The sequence below is a fragment of the Sus scrofa genome, chromosome 17, assembly GCF_054392235.1.
Source record: "Sus scrofa isolate SSC_HxYL_T2T_F1_AM1 chromosome 17, Sscrofa_HxYL_maternal_Yorkshire_Landrace_v2.0, whole genome shotgun sequence".
Lineage (NCBI taxonomy): Eukaryota > Metazoa > Chordata > Mammalia > Artiodactyla > Suidae > Sus > Sus scrofa.
The window spans coordinates 69,106,115-69,132,817 of record NC_139399.1 but is presented as its reverse complement, the minus strand read 5'-3'; the positions used below and the strand labels follow the sequence as shown (position 1 = coordinate 69,132,817).

At 57.4% G+C, this 26,703-nt stretch overlaps 1 protein-coding gene across 3 annotated transcripts in view; it reads right to left on the bottom strand.

Moving 5' to 3' along the window:
- CDH4 (cadherin 4) overlaps positions 1–26,703 on the bottom strand; it is a 495,180-nt gene that overhangs the window by 54,191 nt on the left and 414,286 nt on the right. For all 3 annotated transcript variants that reach the window (XM_021078205.2, XM_085003313.1, XM_085003314.1), the window contains one exon: positions 4,042–4,197. In XM_021078205.2, coding sequence (XP_020933864.1) covers positions 4,042–4,197 — 156 coding nt within the window. The remainder of the gene's footprint in view (positions 1–4,041; positions 4,198–26,703) is intronic.

Genomic DNA, 26,703 nt, shown 5'->3' with positions numbered 1-26,703 from the left:
ATCCTTCACCTTGTCAAACGCAGCCACGCAATAACGCTCTGAGCCAAAGGTTGAGAAGGCTTTGAAAAAAAGTAATTCCGAGCTAAAGTTAATTATCTTCTAAGTAAAGTGACTGGGCACCATCCCCAGCAGCAGGAGCAGCCTGCGTGGAGACCACCACGGAGTGGCTGCTGGGCTCCTCCCGGTCCCGCAGCTGCCCTGCCCCCACGGCTTCTGCTGGAAGCGTCTAAGGGAAGAGCCAGCCCCAGCCTCACCCCTTTCTCCAGCTGGGCACAAGGCAGTGGGGTTGGGGGGTCTGGCTTGGAGTGGAGACAAGAAACGTCCTGCAGTTGGCAAACCTGAGCTTCGCGTGCAAAGGGCATTTCCTGGGATGCACCATGCACGCCTTCTGAGCGGCCTCCTGCGGGGGGACAGGACCCAGAACGTTCCAGGAGGGCCCTGGACTCTGAAGATCTTGTTCCATCAGCATCCACGGCCAAGTCTCAAGGTGCGCTCGCTCGGCTGGGGGTGCCGGGAACCTGACACGCCCTTCGGCGTCTGTGAGACCCGAGGGGCTGGAGTTGTCCGATCCTCGTTTTACCGATGGGGAAGCTGAGGCTCAGGAAGATGAGGGAACTCGCCCGAGAGGCAGGCGCGTGGCAGGCCCCTTAGGGAACCCTCAGTAGAACCTCCTGGAGAATCACCTTGCAGAGAAAGCCTCCCACACCGCGTGCTTCCACGAGGCCCGCATCCGGTTCAGCCCATCCTTGGCATGAGGAGCAGAAAGGCTCTGAAACGGCCCCAAGGCTACGGGGTGCTGGCCCCGGTGTGAGGGCAGCGGGGCCCCCATCGGGTCACGTTGGGCGGCCTGGTTGAGACTGTCTGGGTGGACACAGGTGGCTCGTGGCCTCTGATCAGGGTGCTTCTCTGGCCAGCGACAGGCGAGGAGCTGGGGACTCAGGGAGCCTGGGGGGAGTAGGAGCAGCCCCTGGCCACAGCCAGCGGGGACCTGGGGGCCTGGGTGGGCCACACCTGAATGAGCAGGAGCAGATTCTCCCCGGGGCCTCCGGGTAGGTGCCCAGGTGGGTAATACCTTGACTTGCGTCTTGCGAGTCCCTGGGCAGAGCCCACCAGTGGGCAGAGCCCACCAGCGGGATGAAGTGGGCGCTGGTCTTCAGAACACAGGTAACTAACACAGCCCCCATGCTGGGCCAGCACAGCTGCCAAGGGCCTGGGGGCTTCCAGAAGGTGGGAACTCAGAGAGGGCTCACCTGGGGTCTTAGGGGTGTGTGACGACTGCTGGGAGGGGGTTCTCGTCTCTGGGGGGAGTCTACCTGCCAAGTTGTCTGCTTCCTCCCTAGCTGCTATGGGTGAGGAGGGGGAGTGGGTCTGTACGGGTCCCTGGGGAGGGCCAGGGGACTGGGGGTGTCTTGGCTCTCCCTCCAGGCCTCGTGAGCACCTGTTTCCCCACAGCCCCCAACGCCTCCGCAGGGCAGGTCACAGAACCATCCAGCTGCGGAGACACCACACATTTCCTGGGCTGAGCCTGGTACCGAGCGAAGCTTTGGCTCGAGTCAGGCACCAGGAGTGAGTGAGACATGGACGTGTGTTTGAGGTGCCCAGCCCCATCCCTCTGCATAACGCTGGCCGAGGGCTTGGCACTTGGCGGGTAGACAGCTCGGGGCAGGTGGGTGATGCTCACTCCGGATCAGCCACCCTGGCCTCCAGCCTCGCACCCTGGTCCATGCTGTGGCTGAGCTGTGAGGCTTCAGGCCACTCCTGAGGCTTTCAACGCGCGAGAGGGAGCGGCTCAGTGTGGCCCCGAGGTCCTGCTCCTTGGCCTGGTAGGCCGGGCATGGAGACCCTTCCAGCAAGTCAGTGGGGCCCGGACGCTGACGTGGGCTGGGTGGCAGAGGAGCAGCTGTCAGTCAGGAACACTGAAGGCCGGGCCGGGCTTGAGCTCAAGGGTCCGCATGGTAAGTCAACTAAGACCAAGAAAGAGGCCTTTCCACTCAGTGTGGGTCCCTCGGGAAGGGCTTTGCGTCTTGTAGGCACTGAGTCTACACCCCAAATTCACAGACACCCTCTGAGCTACACCTGCCAGGCCCCTGCTCCCCAGCCCGCACACACGGCCACACCGCACGTGGGAGGCTGGAAGGGTCTGCCAGCTTCGCTCTGGTGAAGAAAAGCTTAGAAATCCGTGCTGTGCTGGGACTCACCCGCGAGGGCTTGAGAGGCTGGTCCACGCGTCTGTGTTTAGATCCCACGAGACCGACTCTGCTGTCTGCAGGCCTCGTCTCCCTCCGTCCCTCCTTGTCTCTGTCTGTCTCTTTCTATCTCCCGCCCTCTCTCCCCGTCTCTCCCCCCAGGTCTCCCAGTCTGCACGTATTTGTTGGCAGACCAGGGGAGCCGACCTTGACTCGGGCCCTGCTGTGAACACGCGTGGTGGCAGCACACAGCCTGGATGGAGAGACAACAGTCACGTCAAGATCCTGAGTTTCCTGCCCTGGCTGGACGTCGTTGGCTGAATTGTCTAGTGGGTTCTGTGCACCTGCCAAGGCCGAGAACCTGCCAGGAGTCCCAGACCACTGCCAAGCAGGCCTCCCCCAGATCTGCTCCTGCCTTCCCAGCACCCGGGGTGTGGGAGGGGTCCAGGAGGGCGTGGGCTGCTCTCAGCACCGAGCAGCCCAGGGTCCGCGGGACTGGACAGGAACACCCTGTGGCTCTGGGCCACCGGCAGCAAGGTGCGGATGGGGCTGGGCAGGGGGGGGCCCGCAGGTCCTCAAGCTCCGGCTCCTTGTCGATTCCACCCGCGAAGGGACACCAGCCTCACGGCCTGCGTGTGGCCTGCAGAGCCACATGGGGCCCGTGCTCAGAAGGGCCTGCACGCGGTTCAGTGCTCTGCTGTCACCTTCTTAAAATCCTCAGTAAGTCTGGGGGGGCCCCCCTTTCATTCTGTGCTGGACCCGGAAATCCCGTAACCATCCTGAGTGCAGGAAGGGAAGTGGTTGAGAGCGGAGCCCCCGGGACTCCCCGGGTGCACTGCCCAGCGGCGCCCGGCTTCTGACGGGGATCAGGGTCCATGGAGAGGCCACCACTGCCAAGGACAGACTCGCCCTCCTCTGTCAGCTCCCTCCCTTCTGCACAGGGGGAGTGAGAGGCCCCAAGGGCCGGGGGACACAATGGGGACAAGCCCGATGGCTCCCTGGCCCGGGGGAGCCTTCCTTCTAGTCCAGAAGGTGGACAGTGAACCCCAAACACATAACCAGGGAGTCGGGCTGCATTCAGCACTGTGGGTGGAAGCCAAGGCCATCAGAGCCGGTCACTACCACGGCCCAGGGAACTGTACCCTCTGTCTGAAGGTCTTCGCTGGGAGCTCCGAGCCTGTGATGCTAACCACACACACGTCAGCTCACGTGTTCTGGGCCCCGCCCTTGAGACCCCGCACGTGGTCACCAGGTCCTCAGGACACACGGGGCACAGCTGTGACGGTTTTCCCCCTTCTTGGGTCAGAGAACGGAGGCCAGAGGTGTGAGGTGCCCGGGCCTCACCTGTGGGTTGCAGGGCTGCACCCTGAGGTCTGGCTCCAGCCCCTGCCTCCTGCAGGTGCAAGCCTCACCTCTGGGGCCTGGCATCAGGGTGAGGGCCTGAGAGCTGACGGTGTCCACCGTCCTCTGAGGCCCACGAGCCAGTGGGCGGCGGTCGCCGGAAGTGAGCCCCAGCCTTCACCTTCTCGTCCTTTCTTCTCTGCACTGGACTCTGAGAGTCGGAAGCAGCAGTGCTGGCCTCAGAGCCACCTTTCTGCTGGGGGCGGGGGGGGCATGGGCGGCGGAGCAGAAAGGCCGCAGGTGCAGGATGGGAACTGGGGCTGGCCCGGGGCCGAGCCTTAGAGAAAGGGTCAAGGGCGGGCACTGGGAGGTCACCTGGCTCCACGCCCTCTGACCAGTCGCTGTGCCGCGTGTCCCAGACCTTCTGTGAGCACTGCCGCCGGGAACCGACAAGGGCAGATTGTCAGCCCTGCCCGTGGGCGTTGCTGCACAGACGCGGGTGGCAGATACTCACGTGGTAGGAGGCTCGCTCCTCCCGGTCCATGGGCCGCGTGACATACATGCGGCCGGACATGGAGTCGATGCTGAAGACCTCCATGGGGGGCTGGTCGGCGCCCACGCCCGTGACGCTGTACCGGATGGGGATATCGTTGTCCTTGTCCGAGCGGATCTGGAAGGAGGAGCAGCGGGAGGTCAGGGCAGCGCCGGCAGGGCCACCTTCGCCCCTTGCGCTCGCTTGCCCCGCCCGGGGGTCGCGGGACCGCAGCCAGAGCTGCGTCCACTCCGGGGACTGGGAGGACAGGCAGAGGGCGGTTCCCAAGGGCCACCGCCCCGGGTCCCCAGGAGACGCGGCATGCCAAGGGGGAAGGGTCTGCGGGGCGCGGCAGGCGCACGGCACCGCTGGGAGGTTTAAAACGCCAAGGACCAGTGCAAACGCCCCTCCTGTGGCCGTCGGACCTCGGAAAAGAGCCGGGCGAGGAGACGGAGCTCCATGGAGCTGGAGGGGGGACGGTGGGGGCCCAGGACACGCGTCCCCCGAGCTGCCATCCACGTGGGAAGGCACCAGACAGTTGCGGATGCGCAAAGACACAGAAAACACCCCGTGTTCTCGCTCCTGCGACAGAGGACCTGAGAGGTGGGTCGGAGACAGAGACAGCCGGGCCAGTGCGTAGACACAGAAACCTAAGCCCGAATAGTGCTGTCAACATGGGCACGGACCTGAACACAAGCATAAAAGCAACTTTTGCAGAAGCTGTGCACTGTTGTGAAACACTAATGGCGGTGTGGGTCCCATCCGGGGTAAGGCAGCAAAGCCGAGACGGGGCAGAGGGACAGAGCAGAGAACTCGCACTGCCCCGTTTTACAGGCGTGGGGTCGGGCTCGGCAGAGACGGGCCTTCACCTCTGACCAGATCACTGGATACGCTGAGCTTTTGGGAAACAAAAAATGTGGAATCTGAAAAAAGACAGAATGAACTTCTTTGCAGAACAGACACTGACTCACAGACTTTTAAAAACGTATGGTCTCCAAAGGAGACAGTTTGGGGGGTGGGGGGATGTGCTGGGGGTGTGGGATGGAAATCCTATAAAACTGGATTGTGATGATCATTGCACAGCTATAAATGTAATAAATTCATTGAGAAATTAAAAAAAAAAGGTATGTCTTTCATTCAGAGGAAGCAAAGGCTCTTGCTAGTGATAAGGGTTAGGGTTCTCTGATGGTGAGAAAATGTAAATAAACCGCAGAGATGGGAAAGGAATAATGCTGAGGTCAGATTAAGATGAGCCTAAAACTCTGAATACAACTTTAGAAAACACAACTGTCAAAAATCAGAGCCCAGGGGACCAACAGCAACCTTTTCTAATAAAATGGACCACAATGAAAACCTCAAAAAAAGGAAAAAAAAAAAAAAAAAGAGAAAATCCACGAAGCAAAATTGACCAGGACATTTTATAAGAATAACCCTATTAAAATTTAATGGTAATTTAAAAAAGACCTTTTAGAAAATTTAATAACATTCTAAAGTAATCACAGGTTAGGGAGGACTCAAAACCGCACTCAGAGGCTATTTTAAAATAGTCAGGACAGTGCGACGATTACACAGCAAACCCAAGGGATCCGGTCAGTGAGTGACTCAAGCAAACCCTCAGTTCCAGGGTTTTCATCACTGAACAGAGCTATAGAGACTGACTCAGCCTCTGGCTCTAGATGGAAGGGAAGCACAAAGCAGGACGTGGGAGACAGAGTCAGTGATCCAGACGAATGCAGAAATTTCTGACTCGGAAAATGCAAAACTTGGAAGGAAAGGGGAACAGATTCAAGAGTTGTCGTTATAAGAAAAATCCTTAAGAAAGCAGATGCGCCTTTGGCAAATTCGAAACTTTTTTATAACTATATTTTAGGCCAGTCCAGCTGAAAACCCTGATGAAATGGTTTTTTTTTTTTTTTTTTTTTTTTTGAGAAAATACAAAATTCCAAACATGGCTAGAAAGAAGAGCAAACCCAAAGAGACGGCTACGTCTTTAGGAAATGCCTCCGCAAAGGGCCCCAGGGTCAGGGAAGCTCGCCCGGGAGGTGATGGAAGTTCTCCAGAGCAGGGGGCCTGAGAGCTACAGCCGCAGGTTTTACAAACCTCCTGAGATCCAACTGGAAATCAACCCCCCCCAGGTGTGAGGTCAGCGGGACCCACCAGCAGGTGCGTTCAGCCCTGAGCTAGAGACCCTTTCACCCTTCGAGGGGAGGGCCGGGCCGTGAGACCTCCAGCAGAGACGCCTGGAAGGAGCCCCCCTGGTCCACACGGCCGGCCCCCCCTGCCCCCCAGGCCAAGCTGAGGGACCACCCTGACTTTAGAGACGAATCCGTTTTACAGTGATTGTCTGTGGTAGACATGGGGTGACGCTGAGTGACAAATCAGGGTTTGAAAGGCTGCGCCTGTGAGATTCCAGTCCCGTGGGTTTTCTGAGGCAGTTTTCTGCCTCTAACTGGACCGGATCTGACTCTGGTCTTCTCAGATGCCGGCCTACATGTCTCCAAAGCAGCTTTTCCAACGCTCTCCCAGCTCGAACGTGGAGCCCTGAGGACAAACTGCCGTTTTCCCCAGGCCCCGCACACTAAGGCTGGGTGACTACGAACTTCAGGGAAGCCCCCGAAACAGCGCACGCACAGACCACCTGCTGTGCAGACCACTCAGAAAGTTCTGGAACATGCAGGGATGTCCCTGGAGGCACTCAGACCGCAGAAGATGCTGCGCACTCACCACCCAGAAATCTCCGCCGGCTGCCCCGGCCTTGAAAACCGACTGGTTTACAGTCTCGCCCAACCTCCAACCTCTGTCTTCCTTTTGCTTCCACGGAAAGGCCTCCTATCCAGCACCGGCTGGTCTGCGCCTGAGACCCACCTGCAACTCTGCCTCCTGAACTGAGACGACTCTTAACAGAACCGACCTTTTCTCGGACTGAGAGACGTGAGGAGAGGTGGAGGGAGCTGCCAGCCTGGGTTCGAGGCCCCGAGGCTGCTGGTCAAAAGCGGGGATGCGGGGAAGGGGGTCAGCACGCCAGGCCACCCCCAACGCGCTGCCTTTGGTGTGGTGACTGTTTTCAGCGGCAGGCACCTGGGAGTCGGCAGATTCAGGGGGCTGTTTCTCTGGACCCCCTGGCTGCCTGAGGACAGAGCCAGCGGGGGCTCAGGTGTCACAGCTCCCCTTGTCCCGGGAGGGGGACCAGACGGGGCGGACCTGGCCCCTCAGCTCCGGTCTCTCCTCCAAGGGCTCCTTCTTCTTTCCTGCACGTCGCCCCCCCGCCCCTTTCCCCCGAAGGTCAGTTTCAGCCTGGAGACCAAGCCCTCCCGGTCCCACAGGTAACACGAGGCCCACCTGCTAACTTCTGTTCCTTCTTCTCTTAATCTGTAATCGCAGGGAAGGGTCTCAGCCCGGCACTCAGGAGGGTGGAGGGAAATTTATGTTTCCTCCCCTACAGGCTGACGCAGGGTTTATCTAGAAACGAAGGACAGCTTTTTCTTGGGCAACTGATTTTTGTAGCACAATTACCACCCTCGTCTCCCTGGAGGCTCCAAAGACTTGATGACGAACGTTCTTTCCAGCGGAACTCGGACCCAGAGAACGAGCCACCCCCAGAAAAACTCCACTGCTTAGAAAACTTGGCCCAGCAGGGAACACCTTTCTCACACCCGCTTACTGTTTACATACCGGGGTCCGCCCACCCCCCGAGGGTGTGACTGCGGCCTCCCACCGCAGGGCGCAGAGCTGAGGACGCTGGACGCCGAGGGTGAGGGACGCTTCCGTGGCAGCAGCGCCACACAGGTGTCACGTGGGCTGCTTGGGTGCTGGGCGGGACCTCGCGGGAGAGGGCGCACAGCGCACACGCCTGCGCACACGCTCACACGCTCACACGCAGGGTCCGGCTTCCCCAGCCCTGCCCTCCTCCCTCTGCCCCTCGGGTCGGCTCTCCTGTCCCTGGTCTGCCCTGGGCAAGACCACACAGGGGCTCCCCCGCCAGGGCCGCCCATCTCCTGCTGGAGATGCAGCGGGCCTGCCCGGCCCCCTGATGCCCAGCACTGGGCATCCCAGAACGTCCCTCCTCTGCCCACCGAGAACCATCCTGCAGGCAGAACCAGGTCAGACCAGCCCCAACTGTGGCCACGCGGGAGATCTGGGAGACAAACACGGACAGGGGAAGAGTTTCCCTTCCCGGTCGGATTGCAGAAAGGCAGCCCTCCCTGGCCGAGCTCCTGCCCTTCCCTGCCAGGTCTGGTCAGCGGGGGAGGGGGGGTGCTGGTAGGTTGGGGGAGAAGATGCATCCCCCCCACTGCCCCCGCCAGATGCTCCTGGGCAAGAAGATCGGACTCTGTTTGGGGTGAAGGGAACCCAGTGACTGATGTAAAAACTCAAACTAGTCTTGACTTCCAGGAGCATGGAAGGCTCTAGAAAGGCTGTTGAGTTCAGAGGCATGCTTCGACTTTAGGTTACGAGGAGGACGCTTGGGGTATACAGGACATGCCAAGGGGAACTGGATTGAGGGGGCATGGGAACCCCTGTGGTCCTGCAGAGCCTGGCGGTGAGGGTGGGGACACAGCTGGCCTGCCAGCCTGCCACCCCCGCCTTTTTTGGGCCAGAATCCCCGTCCTTCAAAGGGAAATTTAATTATGAAACTGCTGAAAAGAACACGACACCCATTTAAAGATTTTACTTTTTGCAAAGAAATCTCATTACATCCTGACCGCTGGCCGAGCTACCTTCATTCTCCAGGCGCTGTTTAGCGGTATCTTCTGAAATACACGCCGTGAGAGTCTGGGGCTCCCAGCGCCCGCTCCCAGCGCACCCAGAGCCCTCCCCGGTTTACTGTATTAAGAGGTAATACTGTGCGGATGAATTCACCGGATCGGGGGAGAGCAGTTTCCCCTTGATTTGTGTCTGGAAAATGAGCAAAACATCACCGCGGCGTCCAGTGGGGCCATGAATAAGAAGCGAGGCAGGCATCTCCATCACCCATCTCGCTTTTACGACGCCACCGAGAAGCGTGCTCCTTTGCATTCGTTATTAAAGGACAGAACAGATGGTAAAAGGTTAGTTTAAAGTGATGTCTACATTAAAATAACGTATGGTGCCCGGCCACTGTGTGCACCAGGGACCTCGCAGAGGGCTGGCTCCGGCCTCAGCAAGGCCTGGATGGAAGGCAGGATTCTGGCAGACTCTCCCCCAGGAGGACGTATCTGCCTAATTTCAAATGAACTTGAAACTGGAGAAAAGTCACCATGTGTGGATTTTGAATTGCAAACGCCCTGGAGGTTTATTCCCAAAGAACTGAAGGCGAGGAGAACCCCGGGAGGCTCAGCAGAGGGAACCCGGCCTCAGGCGAGGGAGGGACCAGGTCACAGGTTAGCCAGGGACCCTCGCCTCAGGCTGGGCCCCCCGCCCCCCCAGTCACTGCAACAATGTCTTCACTCAGCCATGCGGCCGTGCTGTGAGCCAGCTCCTGTGCTGGATGGATACGGCCCTGGCCTCTCGTGGTTTGTGGACCAGTGGAATCAGATCTAAAAAAGGGACAGCTTCTCAATGCAGAACTGCAAAGTGACGGTTATAAACCGGGAAAAACCAGGGTCTCGAGAGAAGGCGAAGGACGGACTTGGGGCGAAGAGGGTCCTCCCCAAAGCCAGGTGCATCGAGGACTCGGTCCCGTCCACTGCAGTGGACACGCACACACAGACACACACACACAGCCGCACAAACATACACACGTGTGCACACGCATGCGCACAACTGGACCTCCCATCTCCTTTCTGCACGAAGCTTCTTGGGGGGTGATGGCTATTCTGCATCTTGATGGCTTTGCCAGGCCACTAAGGCGGCCTCCCTGGGCCCTGTCCCCGTGTTTTAAAAGACGCTCCCCAAACCCTTCGGATCAAGTTCTTCCATGAGGATGTAATTCTTTGGTGAAGTGTTCAAGCTCTTTCTCCTTGGATGAGATTTTCGCAGGAAAACAGGTTGCAAACGCCCATTTTCATTACCTGCTGGGAGTTCCGAGCTGCCTGCGGCCGAGTGAAACGCTCGGCATCGTGGCAGCAGACGCCTCGCCCGCCCCGACTTGCCAGCAGGCAAGCCAAGCTACACTTGGTCGTGGCCGTGGCCGGCCAGGAGACGCAGCTTTCTTTTAAAATCAGACCCTCATCAGAGCCCAGAGGTGAGACCGATATTGCACCTGAGTGTGTCTGCAGCTTCCCCGTGGCCTCAGCCCAGTCCTATGTCAGCACTCGGTGGGGGGCGTCTTGATTTTCATGCTGAGAGAGAAGCAGGGTTTTCTCTGGTTCTGCCCCCTGCCTGCCTGCATGGAAGGCTGGCTGTCCCCTCCCTCCCTCCCCCATGAGCACAAACGCTGTCCCACACCCTCTTCTGGGCCCTTGGAACACAAACACGCTGTCTGTCCCCAAGGATGGCTGGCCTGGCACCATGCATACAGTAGGTGCTCAGTAATCACTGGATGAACAAATGAGAGAAGGACTTACTGTCTGGGGGGCGGTGGACAGATGTGCCAGCAGAGGGCCAGGGTCACGGCCAGGTGCTGAGGGAAACCTAAGGCCATGTGGGCCCCGACGGAGGGGGCGGCGAGCAGGCAGGGAAAGGCGGGGACGGGTTCGAGGGGCTCAGGCGGGGTGGGGGGGCTAGGACCCTATGTGGGAGGGAGAGGCTGCTGTCCGAGGAGAAAGAAGCCGCCGAGAAATGGGGAGGGGGGAGTCGGGAGAAAAGAGAGGTGGTCACCCCTCCTCAGGTGCCAAAGGAAGGAGCGGGGGTGGGGGCGGCCCCAAGGCCTGCCCATCCTCGCAGAGACTTCTGGGGCCCTGGGGGTTTGGGGGAGACAGAGTTTCTGCTGCGGAGAAGGCTCAGAACAAGGACCTCACTTTAATTGCTTTTGAAAGCAGTCATGAAATTGTAAGTGAGTCCTTCTGAGTCACTCTCAGCTCGAAGCAAAGTTTAATTTAAAAGCCCTTTGCCATGGCGCTGGCGAAGCAGCACAATCTGGCCATGATGAAACTGTGCTCATCAAATTAACCGGACACACCGGGGCGAGGTGAGCAAGCATCCGTACTTTCCCCCAGCTCTTCCTCGGTTCTCCAACATTTACTTTAAGAGGCTTGACGATGTTTGTATTTCTTGCATATTATGAAACACTTTCCATGCACAATGAAATTCAGCTTTCAATTATTTTCAATTAGGGTCTTGCGATGAGCAGAAAAGCCCGGACCGCGGTGGGAAAAGGCATTTGTTGCGCGACATTGACGCGATTCCGCTTTCCCGTTCACAATTACTTTGGGTTTTATAAATCATGAAAAATCCTCAAAGTCGTATGAATATTAATGAAAGCCATGAATATGTTCTTACAAAATTTGCCTGGTGGGGAGAATGAATTAGATGCTTCTCAAAAGTGCCCTTCAGGTTGCACCAAATTAACAAAGACAGGTAGCTACTTAATTTTGGGTGTGAGATGACAGAAGGCGTTATTGCTGACAATGGGAATGGCGCCGAGTCCACCCCCGGCTCTTCTGGCCACAGAGGCCTGATTTCCTTCCGAGGGATCACATCCTCCGCTGTGAGTGGTCTTGGAGGTGGTGGGTCAAGACGCCCTGCCCCCCGGGGCTGAGAGGAGGCCCATGAGCCAAGCCGGGCCAGTCAGCTTCTCTCTCTCAAATAGGGCTGCTGCGCCAAGAAGAGAGGGGGTGGGCAAGCTGGCTGGCGCGCCTCCCCTGCAGGGCCACCTCCCTGAGGACCCAGAGCCTGGGGGCCACCTGCTGGCCTGCCTTCCCTCCAGGCCCCTCCGCCATGCTCTTCTCCCCTGGGGGTAGCAGCTGCAGTGGGGTCTCGTGCATTAAGTCAAACCTGACCCAGAGGGGCCCTTGACACCGCTCTGGGCAGGGAGCACTAACTGGAGGGCAGGTTCCTGCGGTGCGCAGGTCCCCTGAAGCCACCTCCCCACCTCTGCATCCTGGTGTGGAGTGGAGTTCCTGGCAAGCAGAGCTGGAGATGGGATCCTGGGGGTGACTGGGCACAGCCCTCAGGAGCAGGGGCAGGAGCAGGAGCAGAGAGGCAGTCTGGGCTGGGTCTGGCTTCAGCCCCTCCCACAGGGGAGCCTGGATTGCACTCAAGAGGGGCAGGCCTCGGGGCAAAGGGGTGGCCCTTGCGGGCCGGCCCGGGCAAGGAGAGAGTCATCCTCTACTGAGGTGTCCGCCAGGCATCAGCAAGGTTTAGACAGCTGGCTCAGGAATCCCGGCACCAGCCTCGCCTGCCGCACCCGGCCTAACCATCTGCCCAGCTCCTTCATGGCCAGCTTTTTCTTGTTTAGTTTTTGTTCACTGCTTTCTTTCTGTCTCCCCCACTGGACTGTTCAGAAGACACATGCGAGAGGGCCACTAGCTTGCAGCAAAGTTTAACTCACATGGCACTCGGCCTTGAGTGGTGTTCAGCAGACACGTGGTACCAGGACAGCCTCCCCAAAGAGGGAGGACTCTGAGCAGTAGTGCAGCTTCCACAGAGCTGCCTAGACTGACAGCTAACAAGGGCTGTCACTGCACAGGATCCACAGCGGGCCAGCTTTTCCTTCTAAGGACCCAAGCTGGGAGTATCCCTGTCTGTCAGGGAGCCAAGTCCACGGTTGGACTTGCCACTGCAGCCTCACAGAGACAGGGATCAGCAGGGCTGATGGCATGACATGAGCACTCCGGCTGGAGCTCACCCTCAGATCTGCCGCCCACGCCCTGCCTGTTGTCATTTCTGGTCCCCAGATGAAGAGTAGAGAGTCTTGTCAGGAGCTGTGCTTCATTAACATGTAACCGTGTGTCCGAGCCAGTCTCTGGAAGGCCCTGCACACACAGCCTCTGTTCTAATACAACAGGACACGTCTGTTGCTGTTGTTGGCCGGGCTGATGGAAGGGATGACCGCGGATAGGATCCGGTTCTTGGGGCGCTGGGGGTAGGGTGGGGGCAGAGGCTGCAGCCCGTCAGACAATGGCTGGGGCTGGGGAGAAGTTTAGATGGGCCACAAGGGAGGGGGAAGGTCTGAGCAGGACAGGCCGGACCCCAGCCCATAAAGGAGAGGAATGGAGTGGGTGGGGCGAGAGGTGTTTGGGGGACAGCGAGCGCAGACAAAGCTGGGGGCAGGCTGAGGCAGGGCACTGAAGGAGCCACCACTCCAGCCTGTCCGCAGAGACGCACCCTGGCTCTTGAAATACCGCCACCCACTCCTGTTCTATATGGACCCTGGGAGGAGTCTTCCGAAGCACCTGCCTGGCCCTGGGATTGGCTGAGGGAGGGGCATGTGACCTAAGCAGGGCCAATGGGAGTGGAGCTTCCCCCAGCCCTGGGATTGGCTGACGGGCGGGCAGGTGACCCCGGATGGGCCAATGGGAGTGGGTCCTTTTGGAGGGCCCGTCTGCCCTGCTGTGGTCATGCCGCACCTCCTGAGGTCGTTCTGCGTCTGCCCAGGGACCCGGGAGGGGCGCTCGTCTCCTCTCTAGCTCTCCAGCTTGGCCAAGACGCTTCCTCTCTTATTGTCCTCACTTGAGATGGGATTCTTGTGCCAGCCTTGCAGGGTGTTGTCAGCTGTTGCAGACCCAGGGATTTAAGTAGAGGCGTTGAGAACAGAAGCCCCGGGACCCTTCACCCAAGTTTTTACTGCCCGCCAGGAACTGTCGACCTTTAAAAGAAATGGCTGCTTCGCAGCTGGCATTCGGCCCCCCGGGTGAGGCTGGCTGTCCACCATCGCTGCAAGGAACCCATCACAGTGCCTCATCCTCAGTGAACCTCTGTCCTATTTCTCCTTGGTTGTGGGAGGCTCTGGGGCCACAGGAAGGGCGAGGCTGGCAGACAGGCTTGTCAGTGATGCTGTGGGACCGGCATGCGACGTCCCTTTTAGGACTGGGGATGGTGAACTGTAAGCGAACTCCCTCCACAGAGAGGTGCTGCAAAGGGCTGAGAGTGCCAGCTTCTCTAGGAAGGGAGAGACCCAACCCCCCTCCCAAGGCACTGTCCCCTCCCTGCCCTTTCCATCTCAGATCAGCTCACACCACCCCCTCGTGCAGCCCCTCCCACTGCACTGCCTTCCAGTTCCTTTTTTCATTTGCCTCTTTTCAAACAACCTTTAAACTCCTTATGATCTGGAGAGGGTGCTGGCTTCCTTATGGCCCATTTCCCTCCCCACTGTCTGCCCAACTCTCCATGTGCCCTGGAACCTTGGAGCAGCGGTGAGCGGGTGGACAAGGAGTGCTGCAGAGACCTGGCTCTGTGGAGCAGAGAACAGGTGCCTGTCCCCAGATGATGCATCAAGCCTTTGTCAAGCTTCACCTCTGCTCTCAAAAGTTTCTCTTCTCTTTCCCTGGGGTACCTGTGGGGGTGACGGCTCTGCGTTAGGCCCTGTGCTGAGCCTCATCTCACCAACTCCCACCACAGCCCTGAGAGGGGGGTGCTAACCCACTCTAGATGAAGAAACTGAGGGTCAGGGGTGGAGTCAGGATGTGAATCCAGAACCCCCTGCTTGGTCCCCACGGACACAGGGAGAGGGCACAGGGAGGAGTGGCCACCACGCATCAGGGAAGCACCATGCCTGGTCTTGGGAAAACAGAGGGCTTCCTGGAGGAGGCAGAGCTGAGAGGGGCTCGCATCTCCTGGTGCCACACCTCCTTTACATTGCTTCCCTGGAGCTGTGATGGGAGGAGCCACAGAGAGAAACCTGAGGTGCCCCCCACCCCCAGGTGGGATGGTGGCCAGGGAGAGCGACACAGACAGTTCTGGGCCCGGAGGAGTCCGCCACTGCCACACGTTCCAACTGGAAGGAGGCCTCCAGAAGCCCTGGAGTCTCCACTCAGAAACAGCCGTGTCCTCACACATCCTCAGGGCATAGCTGGTCAACAGCAGGTAGCTCTGGAGCAGGGGTGTCTCAGTGCTCCCCGGAGGGCTCCTTCTCAGGCGCGGTTAGCACAGCCCCAACCCCCTGACCCATACTCCGAGCCAGGCCCGCACCTTCGATATCTTTGTACCCATTTCCCTGTCCGACAGGCCCTGAATCTGCTGACTCCTGCCAGGAGTGGCTCCAGGAGCCCGGCATCCCCCTGCCTGCTCTATGCCAGTGGCAGGGAAGCTGCAGTGGTCAAGACTCAGGCTTCCCAGACTTTGCTTAATAGACTTTGCTCTGTTTGCCAAATATTCCGAACTGCCCACCCACGGCCCTGCAGCCAGGCAGCCCTGGGAGCCCTTTTCCTACCCCAGCCGGGGCCGGGCAGACGGAGGGGGCTGTTCCTGTCACCAGGAGGCAAAGTCACCAGCGCCCAAACCTTATGAACGTGGCTGCTCTCATGGCAAGAGCAAGACAACCCTCATCCAGCCAGCGTGTCCTGCTGGTGGCCGTGAGCACAGATGGCGCTTCACGGGGCTCCTGGGGCCCAAACCCACTCACTCGTCCAGAGTAAGTGCCTGGTGGGGAAGCACCACTCACCAGCTGCCCTTGAAAGGCGGCCCACAGAGCACCTGGAGCCAGGCTGGCGGCTCCTCAAGAGTGAAACGGAGTCACTGTGGGACCCAGCAACTCCATCAGACGTGCAGCCCAGAGAACTAAAAACGGGTTGAAGCGACACCTGCCCACAGGGTCCACAGAGCACCACTCACAGCAGCAGATGGTGGAGCAGGCATGTCTGTCAGCTGTCAACTGATGAGGCGAGTATGGGATGTGGTCTGTGGACCTGGTGGAACATTACTCGGCCATGAAAAGAAAGAAGCTCTGACACAGGCTTTGTCCAAGCAGTGTGGACGGACTGCACACACGCATGCTCAGTGAGAGAAGCCAGATGCAAAGCCCAGCTGCGTATTGTCCGATTCCAGAAATGTCCAGAACAGGCACATTCAGAGACAGAAAGCAGACGTGGTTGCCAGGGGCTGGGGGAGGGGGAGGGGGCGAGTGGGCCTCGTTCTGGGGAGATGAAAATGTTCTGGAACCAGACGGTCGTGACTGTGCTAAGGGTACCTTCTCCGCTGCGTGTGTGCCCCTCACTGAGGCCGTGGCTCAGAAGGTCCAGCACAGCCTCCCGAACCGTGTTCAGGTCCCCAGGCCTCTGGACCAGTGGCCTGTGAGCAGCACGGGGAGGAGGCCTGAGGTCCTTGCCCAGACCCACCCGCTGGGAAGCTGGGCATCCGTCCTGCACTCTGAGACCTGCCGGGCTCACGAGGACAGGGGCAGCGTGGCCCAGGGCACCTGCCATGCCCTGGCAGTGAGGGCCTGCCCTGATGCTGACGGTGACTCAGAATTGGGCTCAAGACCGAAGGCCGAGGAAGAGCCGTGTCCCTGAGCCCGGAGGATGGCACGACAAACCCACACACGCTCCCGAGGGCCTTGCAGAACTTCCCACTTGGGCCGGAGCGCCTCGGCCTTGGCAGTGTCGACATTCTGTGCTGAGCATCCCCCGTGCGGGGGGCCGACCTGGGCAGGTAGGGGCAACAGCGTGCCTGGCCAGCAGGTTCTGCACCGACTCCGGCCGCGACACGTCATGGTTCTGATGGCTCCCCTCCCCCACTCCGTGCTCACAAGCTCCAGGTCCCCGCAGCTCCTCTTCCCGCAAACACTGCCCTGAACTAGGCACCCCTTAAATTTCTCCCCACTCACCCATTCGCGGTCTTGACTTCGGGGAGGGTTTCATTTGCTCAGATGCAGAAAACGCACGCATCTGGCCAATGCCAGGCTCCAAGCCTCCCCGGGGAGCCGATGGTCTCGGCACATGAGTCCTCCCGGGGGAGGGGGCAGGCTGGCTGGGCTCCTGCCCCGAGGCCCCCTCTCTGAAGAGCCTCCTATGAGCTCCTTCCTGGGAGCTGTTGGGGGCTCGGGGCAGCGCTGGCTCTGCTAATGACCTCAGCCCAGGCCAAGCCCCCACAGCAGTGTCCATGGGGGACCTGAGAGATGGCCTCACTTCATCCTGACACCTTATCACCTGTGGGTTGGCGACAGGGCTGCCATAATGGCCCCCTGTGATCCCAGAGGAGTGGTTATGACCACTGAGTCCATAGCCATTTGGGGGGGTCGTTTGATGCCCGGATAAATAAAGCGAGCTGTATAGACCACTAAGCGGGAAGAGCCATTGTCCAGCCGATGGTGGCCAAGTGTCCTGTGCCCTGAGTCCAGGACACACGGCCAACAGGGTGTGAGCAACTGTTTTCAGGGCTCCGGCAGGACTCAGTGACCAGCCTGGACCATGAAAGGCTGTTCCCATGCTCTCCTGATGCCTTCCAGCCTCAGCTTTTACCCTGCTCCGTCCCTCCAGCCTCCCCAGCCATGCCGGCCTTCCTTTAGCTCCTTGGAGGCTCAGTGTCGGCCCTGCCCCAGGACCTTGGCACAGGCTGCTCCTTCACCTGCTTCCCTTTTCTGAGTTAGCTCCTGTCCATGCGTGGTGTGGCTTCCACCCAGCCCTGTCCACCTGGACTGGGTCAGCTTTCACAGCGCAGACCCCTCTCTTTCCTGGGTCGTTAGTATTTATCAGAGTTTCAATTTTATCTTTATTTGGTGATTTGGCTGATGCTTGTCTTCCTTGACATTTGAGAGTCCTGTGAGGCAGTCTGTGCCTGGCACAGAGAAGGGGTCAAGGGACCACTGGCTGTGCAACTAGATAAAACTCACGGGTGCCACATCACACCCAGACAAACAACCGAAATGCTAGTCTAAGAGTTCTATTGGCAGGGGAGATGCTCCAAGGCCAAGTGTGCCTGGTAAGTGCTGCCTATCACAGCAAGTATCAGAGAAGCACCCGAGGTGGGAGGGTGTTCAAGGCCCTGAGAGGTTCTGCAGGAAGGAGGCCTGCTTCACCTTGGTTAACCCAGCACCTGTCAAAGCAATCTGACCACTGTGGCATCATGGCTTCTCCATAGGACATACTTCAGGAAAAGCATTTATGAAATTAATGTTCATTGAAAAAGGGTCTATTAGGAATCAGCATGATGCAGTCCTAAATCAGAGGTTCCTGTGTTTCTCCTTGTCCATGTTTTATAGTTACCCGAGTCTCCCAAATAACTGAGACGTGCTTGTACTATGATTTGGCGGAAGTATTCCAAAAAGCTGCAACTTTGTGTTGGCCGTTGTGCGTAAAATGGAGAAATCGACCCATTCCTTTTCCTCCAGAGAGTGAGGAGAAGAGGAACCAGAAATGGTGTCTTGTTTCTCCTGTTTATGACAGATGTGATGATGGAGACGGCGACGGAGACGGTGGGGAGATGGTGGGGGTGACGACAGTGATGGTGATGCGATGGTGATGGAGATGGTGGTGGAGATGGTGGTGAGGGTGGTGGTACTGACGACAGTGATGGTGGTGATGGTGATGGTGATGGTGACGGAGATGGTGGAGATGGTGATAATGACGATGGTGATGATGGCCAGTGACGATGTGGTGATGATGGTGATGCGATGGTGATGGAGATGGTGGTGACGGTGGTGGGGATGGCGACAGTGAGGGTGATGGTGACGGTGGTGGGGATGCGGTGGAGGTGATGATGGTGAGGACGGTGGGGATGGAAAGGTGGTGATGGAGACGGTGATACTGAGGATGAGGATGGTGATGGTAAGTTTGCAAGTCAAGTGGGCAGTTGACAGTGTGTCAGAGATGACACAGTGCGAAGTAGATCAGAGTCAACCTGGGCCTAGACTGTCTGGGTTCAAATCCTGGGCCTGCTCTTCCCTTTCTTGACCATGCCATTCCTAGCCTGCGGCATGTAGAAGGTGCCAGGCTAGGGACTGAATCTGTGCCACAAAAGTGACCTCAGCTACAGCAGTGACAACACTGTCTCCGTAGCTGCTAGGCCACCAGGGAGCTCCAGGCTGGCAATTTTCTACCTTGTGATCTTGGGCAAGTTACTCAACTTCCTTCTGCCTCCGTCTCCCCCGTTGGTAAAACAGAGAACTGAGGAACACCTACCTCTAAAGTCGGTGCATTTTGAATGAGCTCCTGTATGTCAAACACTTAGACAGGGTCTTACTCCTCAGAAGTGCTCAACAGAATTTTTTTTTTTTTGGTCTTTTTGTTGTTGTTGTTGTTGTTGTTGTTGCTATTTCTTGGGCCGCTCCCGCGGCATATGGAGGTTCCCAGGCTAGGGGTTGAATCGGAGCTGTAGCCACCGGCCTACACCAGAGCCACAGCAACGCGGGATCCGAGCCGCGTCTGCAACCTACACCACAGCTCACGGCAACGCCGGATCGTTAACCCACTGAGCAGGGGCAGGGACTGAACCCGCAACCTCATGGTTCCTAGTCGGATTCGTTAACCACTGCGCCACGACGGGAACTCCCCAACAGAATTTTTATGAGTGAGGCTTGTGGTTAGGCAAGAGCTAGAAGCTGGATCTGTAAATTTCTATTTTGGTGTCATCACATAGATAGCTTTTAGGTTTTTTTTTTTTTTTGTCTTTAGTCTTTAGTCTTTTTAGGGCCACACCCCTGGCACATGGAGGTTCTCAGGCTAGGGGTCCAATCGGAGCCACAGCTGCTGGCCTACACCACAGCCACAGCAATGCCAGATCTGAGCCACTCTGCAACCTACACCACAGCTCACAGCAAAGGCAGATCCTTAACCCACTGAGCGAGGCCAGGGATTGAACCCGCAACTTCATGGTTCCCAGTCAGATTCATTTCCGCTGCGCCATGACGGAACTCCAGTTTTTAGTTTTTAGTTTTGTTTTTTTATGGCTACACCTGCGTCATATGGAAGTTTCCAGGCTAGAGGTTGAACTGTAGCTGCAGCTGGGGCCTGCACCACAGCTGCAGCAATGTCAGATCCTTAACCCACTGAGCGAGGCCAGGGATTGAACCTGCATCCTCACAGAGACTATAGTGGGCTCTTAATCCGCTGGGCCACAACAGGGACTCCCAGCATAGATAGTTTTTAAAGTCATGGGGTAGAGGAATGAATGAAGGGAGAAAGGAAGAAAATTCACCAACTCCAGGATCTACAAATGAGAAAAATGGACCCTTATGCTGTAAACAAACATTGTAACTGTGGCTACGGGAAGCGGCCACTGGGCTCCAGGAGAAAGGTGGGGTTTAGAGAGACCAAACCTTTAAAATCCTGCTTAAGAAAGCCTCATGTTAAAGCTGCCGACACTCAGAACACTTAGCTTCATCTTGTAATCTTAGAAGGGTTAAGCCTGTTCTTATAATGCATGTGGCCCCAGTGTTATTACCCGATTTAATGGTTCCTTTATAGAATAAGTGGGAAGAAGGCGATAGAAGAAGGCCTTCAAATGAAAGGATTCTTTTTTCCCCCTTCTAAATATCCCTACAATTGGATTAAATTTGACCTGGGTCTCTTGTTTGGTGCTGGCTTACCATTTCTTATCAAGACCTCTTTTCTCAGAAGTTTTCACGCTGATTAATTCCAAATAAATTAATGAGGTCAGTATTAGAAATATGAGCACGTGCACCCAGATCCTTGTGGCCAAGGCAGACAGCTCAGCGTGGGGAAGAAAGGGATGGGGACCTCGCCTCCCTCGGCCGAGACCCACGACACTCTGATGTCGCCCCCTAGCGTCTCTCTGAATCCCTTCCCGCCCCGCTTTACCCACATGGCGGAGGAGGGAGGGGTGGGAGCGTCGTTGCTGCCCCTCACTTCAGGCCATCTCAGGGACCTGTGGGCCCGTCGCCCGCCAGCAGCCCGCACGTGGCCAGGCAGCAGCGGAGGACGAGGCGCGACGAGCCCACCCTGAGGTCTAAAGGACGGAGCCCTGCGGAGGACAAGAGGCTTCCTCCCCGGGGACCTGCTGCCCAGACACACGCTGGAAATCAGGATGCAGAGAAGGAGCCGCTGTGCTCAGCTGCGGCAAACAGAGGGACGGCCTTAGAGGCCCGCCTTCCTCCAGCAATTGCTTCCTGCCCTGAAGACGTCTCTTCCTATCGTTTCCATAAAGCACCTTTCTCCACCTAAGAAAGCTGCCCCACTGCAGGGTATTTATTGACTGAGTCGTGCTTTCATGTAAATTGACTTCATGGAGAACATGTTTTCCTAAGACTTTTCATGAACCAGCAACCTAAGTGTGCTACATGTGTTTATTCTTATGCTGTCAAATATTTAAGTGAACATCAAGGATTCAGCAATTCAATTGTGTACAAAACACTCAAATTCATGGTGAAGACAATATACTGACAATGACAAGCATGGGTTTAGGATGCAAATAGCTCTGGGTTCAAATCCTCCTTCCGCGTAGCGGTGTCCCGGTGCCGAGTCTGATTGCCCTCAGTGTCTACATCTATAAAGGGAGGAGGTGCCCGTGCAGGAAAACTGTCAGGAGGATTCAGAGAAAGATGTCTGTCATTTATAAGACTCATAGAAGGTCAGGCTAAGGATGTGGTGGACGCAACTTCCTCCTGCTCATCACATGACCACCCACCTTCATCACTGCCGTCACCACCACCACCAAGTTCACCAAGTTCATCACTGCCGTCACCACCACCACCACCATCAACATCACTGCCACCATCACCATCAAGTTCACCACCATCATTACCAAGTTCACCGTCTTCATCACTGCCGTCACCACCATCACCACCATCAAGATCAAGTTCACCACCATCACCACCACCAAGTTCATCACTGCCGTCACCACCATCACCATCACCATCACTGCCACCATCACCATCAAGTTCACCACCATCATTACCAAGTTCACCGTCTTCATCACTGCCGTCACCACCATCACCCCCATCAAGATCAAGTTCACCATCATCACCACCACCAAGTTCATCACTGCCGTCATCACCATCATCACCATCAAGATCAAGTTCACCATCACCATCATTTCATTGGCATCATCGCCAGCAGCACCACTGCCTGCACTACCGTTATCATTGCCATCATCACCACGGTCACCACCACCATCACGATATGAGGGCTCAGCTGCCCCAGAGGAGGGAGAGCAAGAGATACAACCAATGTGTCAGCTGACCAGGCTGAACAAACAAATGAACCCTGGAGATACACCCCAGACATGCCCAGGAGTACTTGGCGGGGACAACAGAATAGACGGCCTGAGTGTTTTCAGCCTGAGACGGACTTCTCAAGAAGGATTCCAGACATCGTGTCTGATATCACCAAAGGCGGCCATGTAACCATCCCGGGATGAATTACAGTTTTCTTTGGTTGATACCTTGAGGCCAGCATGTTTTCAACCAGGCAAGTCCAGATGGCCCAGCGGTGGAATTCCTGAGGAGTTTGGGTGGGTAGTTCAGCCAAGTGGCCTGCGACACTGGATGGAGGCCAGGCAGCTCTTGGCAAAGGTCTCATACAAGTGACAGGGAGCCAGGAAAGCACCCCTGAATCCAGCAGGAGGCTGTGCGGTTGGGGATCCAAGGCCTGGATGCTCACCTGCTGACACCTGCCGGGTGACCTGGGCAAGCCCCTCACCTTGCTGGCCCTTTGTTTCCTTGTTGGCAGAGTGACGGTTTGGTGTGACTCCCTCACACACCTTTCTTGCCTCTAAATCCTGCTTTTACATTGATACAAAATATGCAAACCCAGGGAACAAAGAAACGGATGCATCTCAGCAGCGAGTGCACGTCTCTGACGCAGGAAGAGCCCCAAGACCTGCTTTATTTCTCCCTGCGTCCCTGGATTCAACTCAGCCAGTCCTGCTGGGACTCCACTAGTATCGCGGAGAAGGACCAACCATCCTTTGGGGGGAGTCAGAGAACGGGACCTCCTGGGAGGGTGAGGGGCTGGCAGGCGGTGCGGAGGCACAGGTCTAGGGAGAAAGTCTGTGTGACCGCTCTTCACTCTCGGCACCATCTGACCGGAGGAAGCTGGGCGGACGCTGGCTGCTGAGGGGTGTCTGAGAGGTGGCAGCGGGTGGATCCCCCAAATCTGCGTGCTCTGGCTCCTGCCTCGGGGGGAGGGGCTGAGAGGGGCTGAACAGACCTCAGGGCACAGCTCACCTGTGCTAGATTCTGGGCACAGGAGTCTCCGTGTGGCCCACTTAGCTCAGCCACTGCCACTGTGGTGGGTGTCACAGCACAAGCGTGAGACGGGGCGCGAGAAGGTCCTAGAGCTGCAGCGCTGGCTTTGGAGCGGGAGGCCCAGCAGGATGATGCCGGCAGATGGTGCCTGCTTCCCGAGAAGCCCGGGGAGCGGATGGGGACACTCCTACTGGGGGGTCAGCAAACCCCATGGTCCCGTGCACAGAGAGTCCTCCAACAGGGCTTTTCACCCCACTCCTTTCACACAAGAATCTAGATTTTTGGCTCTTCCCGAAACATGGGGAATCTGTCCACCCGGGGCCCATGGCAATGTCTGGGAGACTGAGAAGTGCCCCCTTCGTGGGCACCACAGTCCCCACCTTGCCCTATTGCTGCACCCAGCCTGGCCCAGGCTCATGACCTCGCAGCAGGAGGCCTCTGGCAGCCTCAGCTCCCACAGTGTCCCCCAGGTGGGACAGTTTAACCCCAGACGGGTTAATCCCAGTTTAACCTCTGACGTGTGGCTGTTTGTGGAGGGAGCTGGTCTTGCACAGACGAGCCCATTGGGCTGGCCTGGCCCCACCTGGGACAGCTCGGACCATCAGTTTCCACGTGAGCACAAAACTGCTGCCATTCTGGCCCCACACTCGCCGAGACGCTGGACTCTCAGATCCAAACTCGACGTGGTGTTTGTAGAAACGTGTTCCCTTCCAGCGTCTCAGCTGTGATGGGTCTGAGCCTCACACGGGGAGGCCAGAAAGCGCCTTCATGAAGCATCAGAGAATAGCCGGGCTGCAGGGCCCTCGGCGGGGCTGCCTCCCTGCCTCCCGCACGCATGGCCCTGGACAGTGTCCCTGCCCAGAGGGGACAGAGAGGGTCCCTGGAGACGGCTCTTCCTTCTGCAGACAGCCCAGCCTCTGTGCCCTGTTCTCTGCCCCCTCCCTCCTGCCAGCCCCTCAGATGGTGCAGACGGCTCTGGTGACCCCAAGTCCCACGTCCACACTGACCTCTGACCTTGTGTTTTTTCTTGTCTCAGTTCCCTCACTGTCCTGTCCAAGCCTTTCCGAACACGCTCAGCGTACCAAGAATTTTTCCTTGTGCTGGACTTGAGCAGGATACGGCGGTCATGAGTGGTCAGCCCAGCACAGCGGGACTCTGGACCTCATACCTTTGTGAAGGCGGCCCTGGTGACATTCGAGTTCCCCGGCACACTGAAGAACTCCGCACCAACCTGAATCTGCGTGTTTTACCCCAGGTGCTGCCAAGCTGGTGAGACGCAGCCAGGATGCAGCCTCCTGGCGCGGGGAGGCGTGAGTGACTGGGGGACAGGCCACCAGAGCCAGCTTTCTGGAGCCTGGGACCCTGTGATCTTTACCCCCGATGGTTACTTTTAGGTGTCAGTATGTCTGGTCGTGGGGTGCCCAGGCGTTTGGTGAAACTTCCTTTTGGCTGCTTCTGCAAGGGCGTTTTTGGCCGAGATGGCCATTAATCAGTGGACTTTCAGCAAAGCAGACTGCCCTTCCTCAGGTGGTGGGCCTCATCCAATCAGTTGAAGGTCTGAACAGAACCCAAGCCTCGCCTGCTCCAAGCAAGGGGGATTCTCCAGCAGCCGCCTTCAGCCTTTGTCCACACCATCAGCGCCCCCAGTCCTGAGGCTGCCAGCCCACACTACTCATGTGGGCCATTTCCTTGCAGGTCTCTTTCTTTTTTTTGTCTTTTTGTCTTTTTGTTGTTGTTGTTGTTGTTGTTGCTATTTCTTGGGCCGCTCCCGCGGCATATGGAGGTTCCCAGGCTAGGGGTCGAATCAGAGCTGTAGCCACCGGCCTATGCCAGAGCCATAGCAACGCGGGATCCGAGCCGCGTCTGCAACCTACACCACAGCTCACGGCAACACCGGATCCTTAACCCACTGACCAAGGGCAGGGACCAAACCCGCAACCTCATGGTTCCTAGTCGGATTCGTTAACCACTGCGCCACGACGGGAACTCCGCAGGTCTCTTTCTTTACATCCTATTGGTTCTGTCTCTGAAGAAGCCACCTTTTCTCCCCCTCGCCACGGACGGGCAGATAGCACGGTGGGGACGGCTGCCGGGTGGGTGACCCATGATCTTCAACCTGCTGCTCTGGCATTTTTTTTTTTTTATGGCTAAACCTGTGGCATAGGGGAGTTCTGGGACCAGGGACTGAATCTGAGCCTCAGTTGTGGCAACACCGGATCCTTTAACCCACAGTGCCAGGCTGGGGATCAAACCTGCGCCTCTGCAGTCAGATTCTTAACCCACTGTGCCACAGTGGGAACTCTGCTCTGGCAGTTTTATGTTCAAAGCTCAAGAGTGGATTGCAGCCTCCTGTCATGTCTGGGGTCCAGCTGGGGGCAGGTGGCCTTCATCTGTCAGGGAAAAGGACAAGGCGGGCAGCTGGCCCTTCTGATAAGCCCAGTGGCCTTTGCCATGCCATGCTTGGTGAAGGCTTCCCATCAGAAACTGTGAAGCCCAGGGTACATCCCAGTGAAATCCTTTGTGGGGGGAGGGTTGGGGATTGGGGTGACACAGCCTCCAGCACTTCCTCAGAGATGTTTGCACCAGATCCACCCTGGGCCATGCACAGAGGCGGCACCACTGCATGCCTTGGCCACACCTCTGCGGCAGCCCTCCACCCCGCAGACTCTGGGAACTACAGGTGGGCCAGCCTACTTTTTTCCGTGATCAGTTTTCATTTTAGCACCATAATAAAAATTCGGATAATCTAAACATGGCAGTAACCCAGCTCTATAAAAATGACTGTCTGTTCATGTTCCTGCCATCATCAGAGGCTCCATAACGACACTCACAACACGAGGCAAGATGGTTATTGTATTAAAATGAATAAATGACAAAGGTTTTTATTACATGAGTGATTTTTCTAGGCATCAAGACGCTTTCTATGCTGTCCTCGTGTAATGAACACATAATTCATCAGCACACTGGAGCACTGGCCTTGGAGTCTGACGGCACAGTCCCGGCAAATAAGTAAATTATTAATGAGATGACATCTAAAAATAAAATCGTAAAGCCCCACCTTCCTCCATAAAGAAGGAAAAAATACCCAGAAACTCTTGAAGCCAGAGGAGCTGGGTCCTACCGGCATCTCGCTCTAGAATGTGCGTGGGAGGGCGGCTGCTCCCATTCAGGGAGCTCCCTTCGCCTCCCCCCCCACCCCCCAAGAGGCTGGAATTTTGCCCCCGTTTGCTGTCCCAGCCTCCGCTGCAGCTCAGGTGGTCTGGGAGCAGTCTCTGAAGGATGAGACGTACAGGAAAGTCTGGAGGGACGGCAGGATATTTTGCTTTCCTGACAACACGCAGGAAAAGACAGTTAGGACTGTCCGTTCTTGAAGCAGGGAATATGGCGGGAGTGTTGGCAGCCCCCTTGCAACCATGAGGCCACAGAGCCAACAGCAAGGGTGGTGGAGTCAGGAAATGGAGGGTTTGACTCCTTGAGGGCGGGGCTGAGCCCATGAACGGACACCCACTCTCCTCAACTTCTCGTAACAGGAGATGAAGGGGGTGTCTGGTCACTGTAGGTGGGTGCTCGGTTCCTTCTGCAGAAAGTGGCCTGAGGTGCGGGGAGGGACGGGGTGTCCTTGCCACGAGGCAGAGGGCTTGGCGGGGGGAGGGGGCTGGCCGACCCTGTGCTTGGAGAGGGTCTCGACCCCCTGGGTCTGCGCG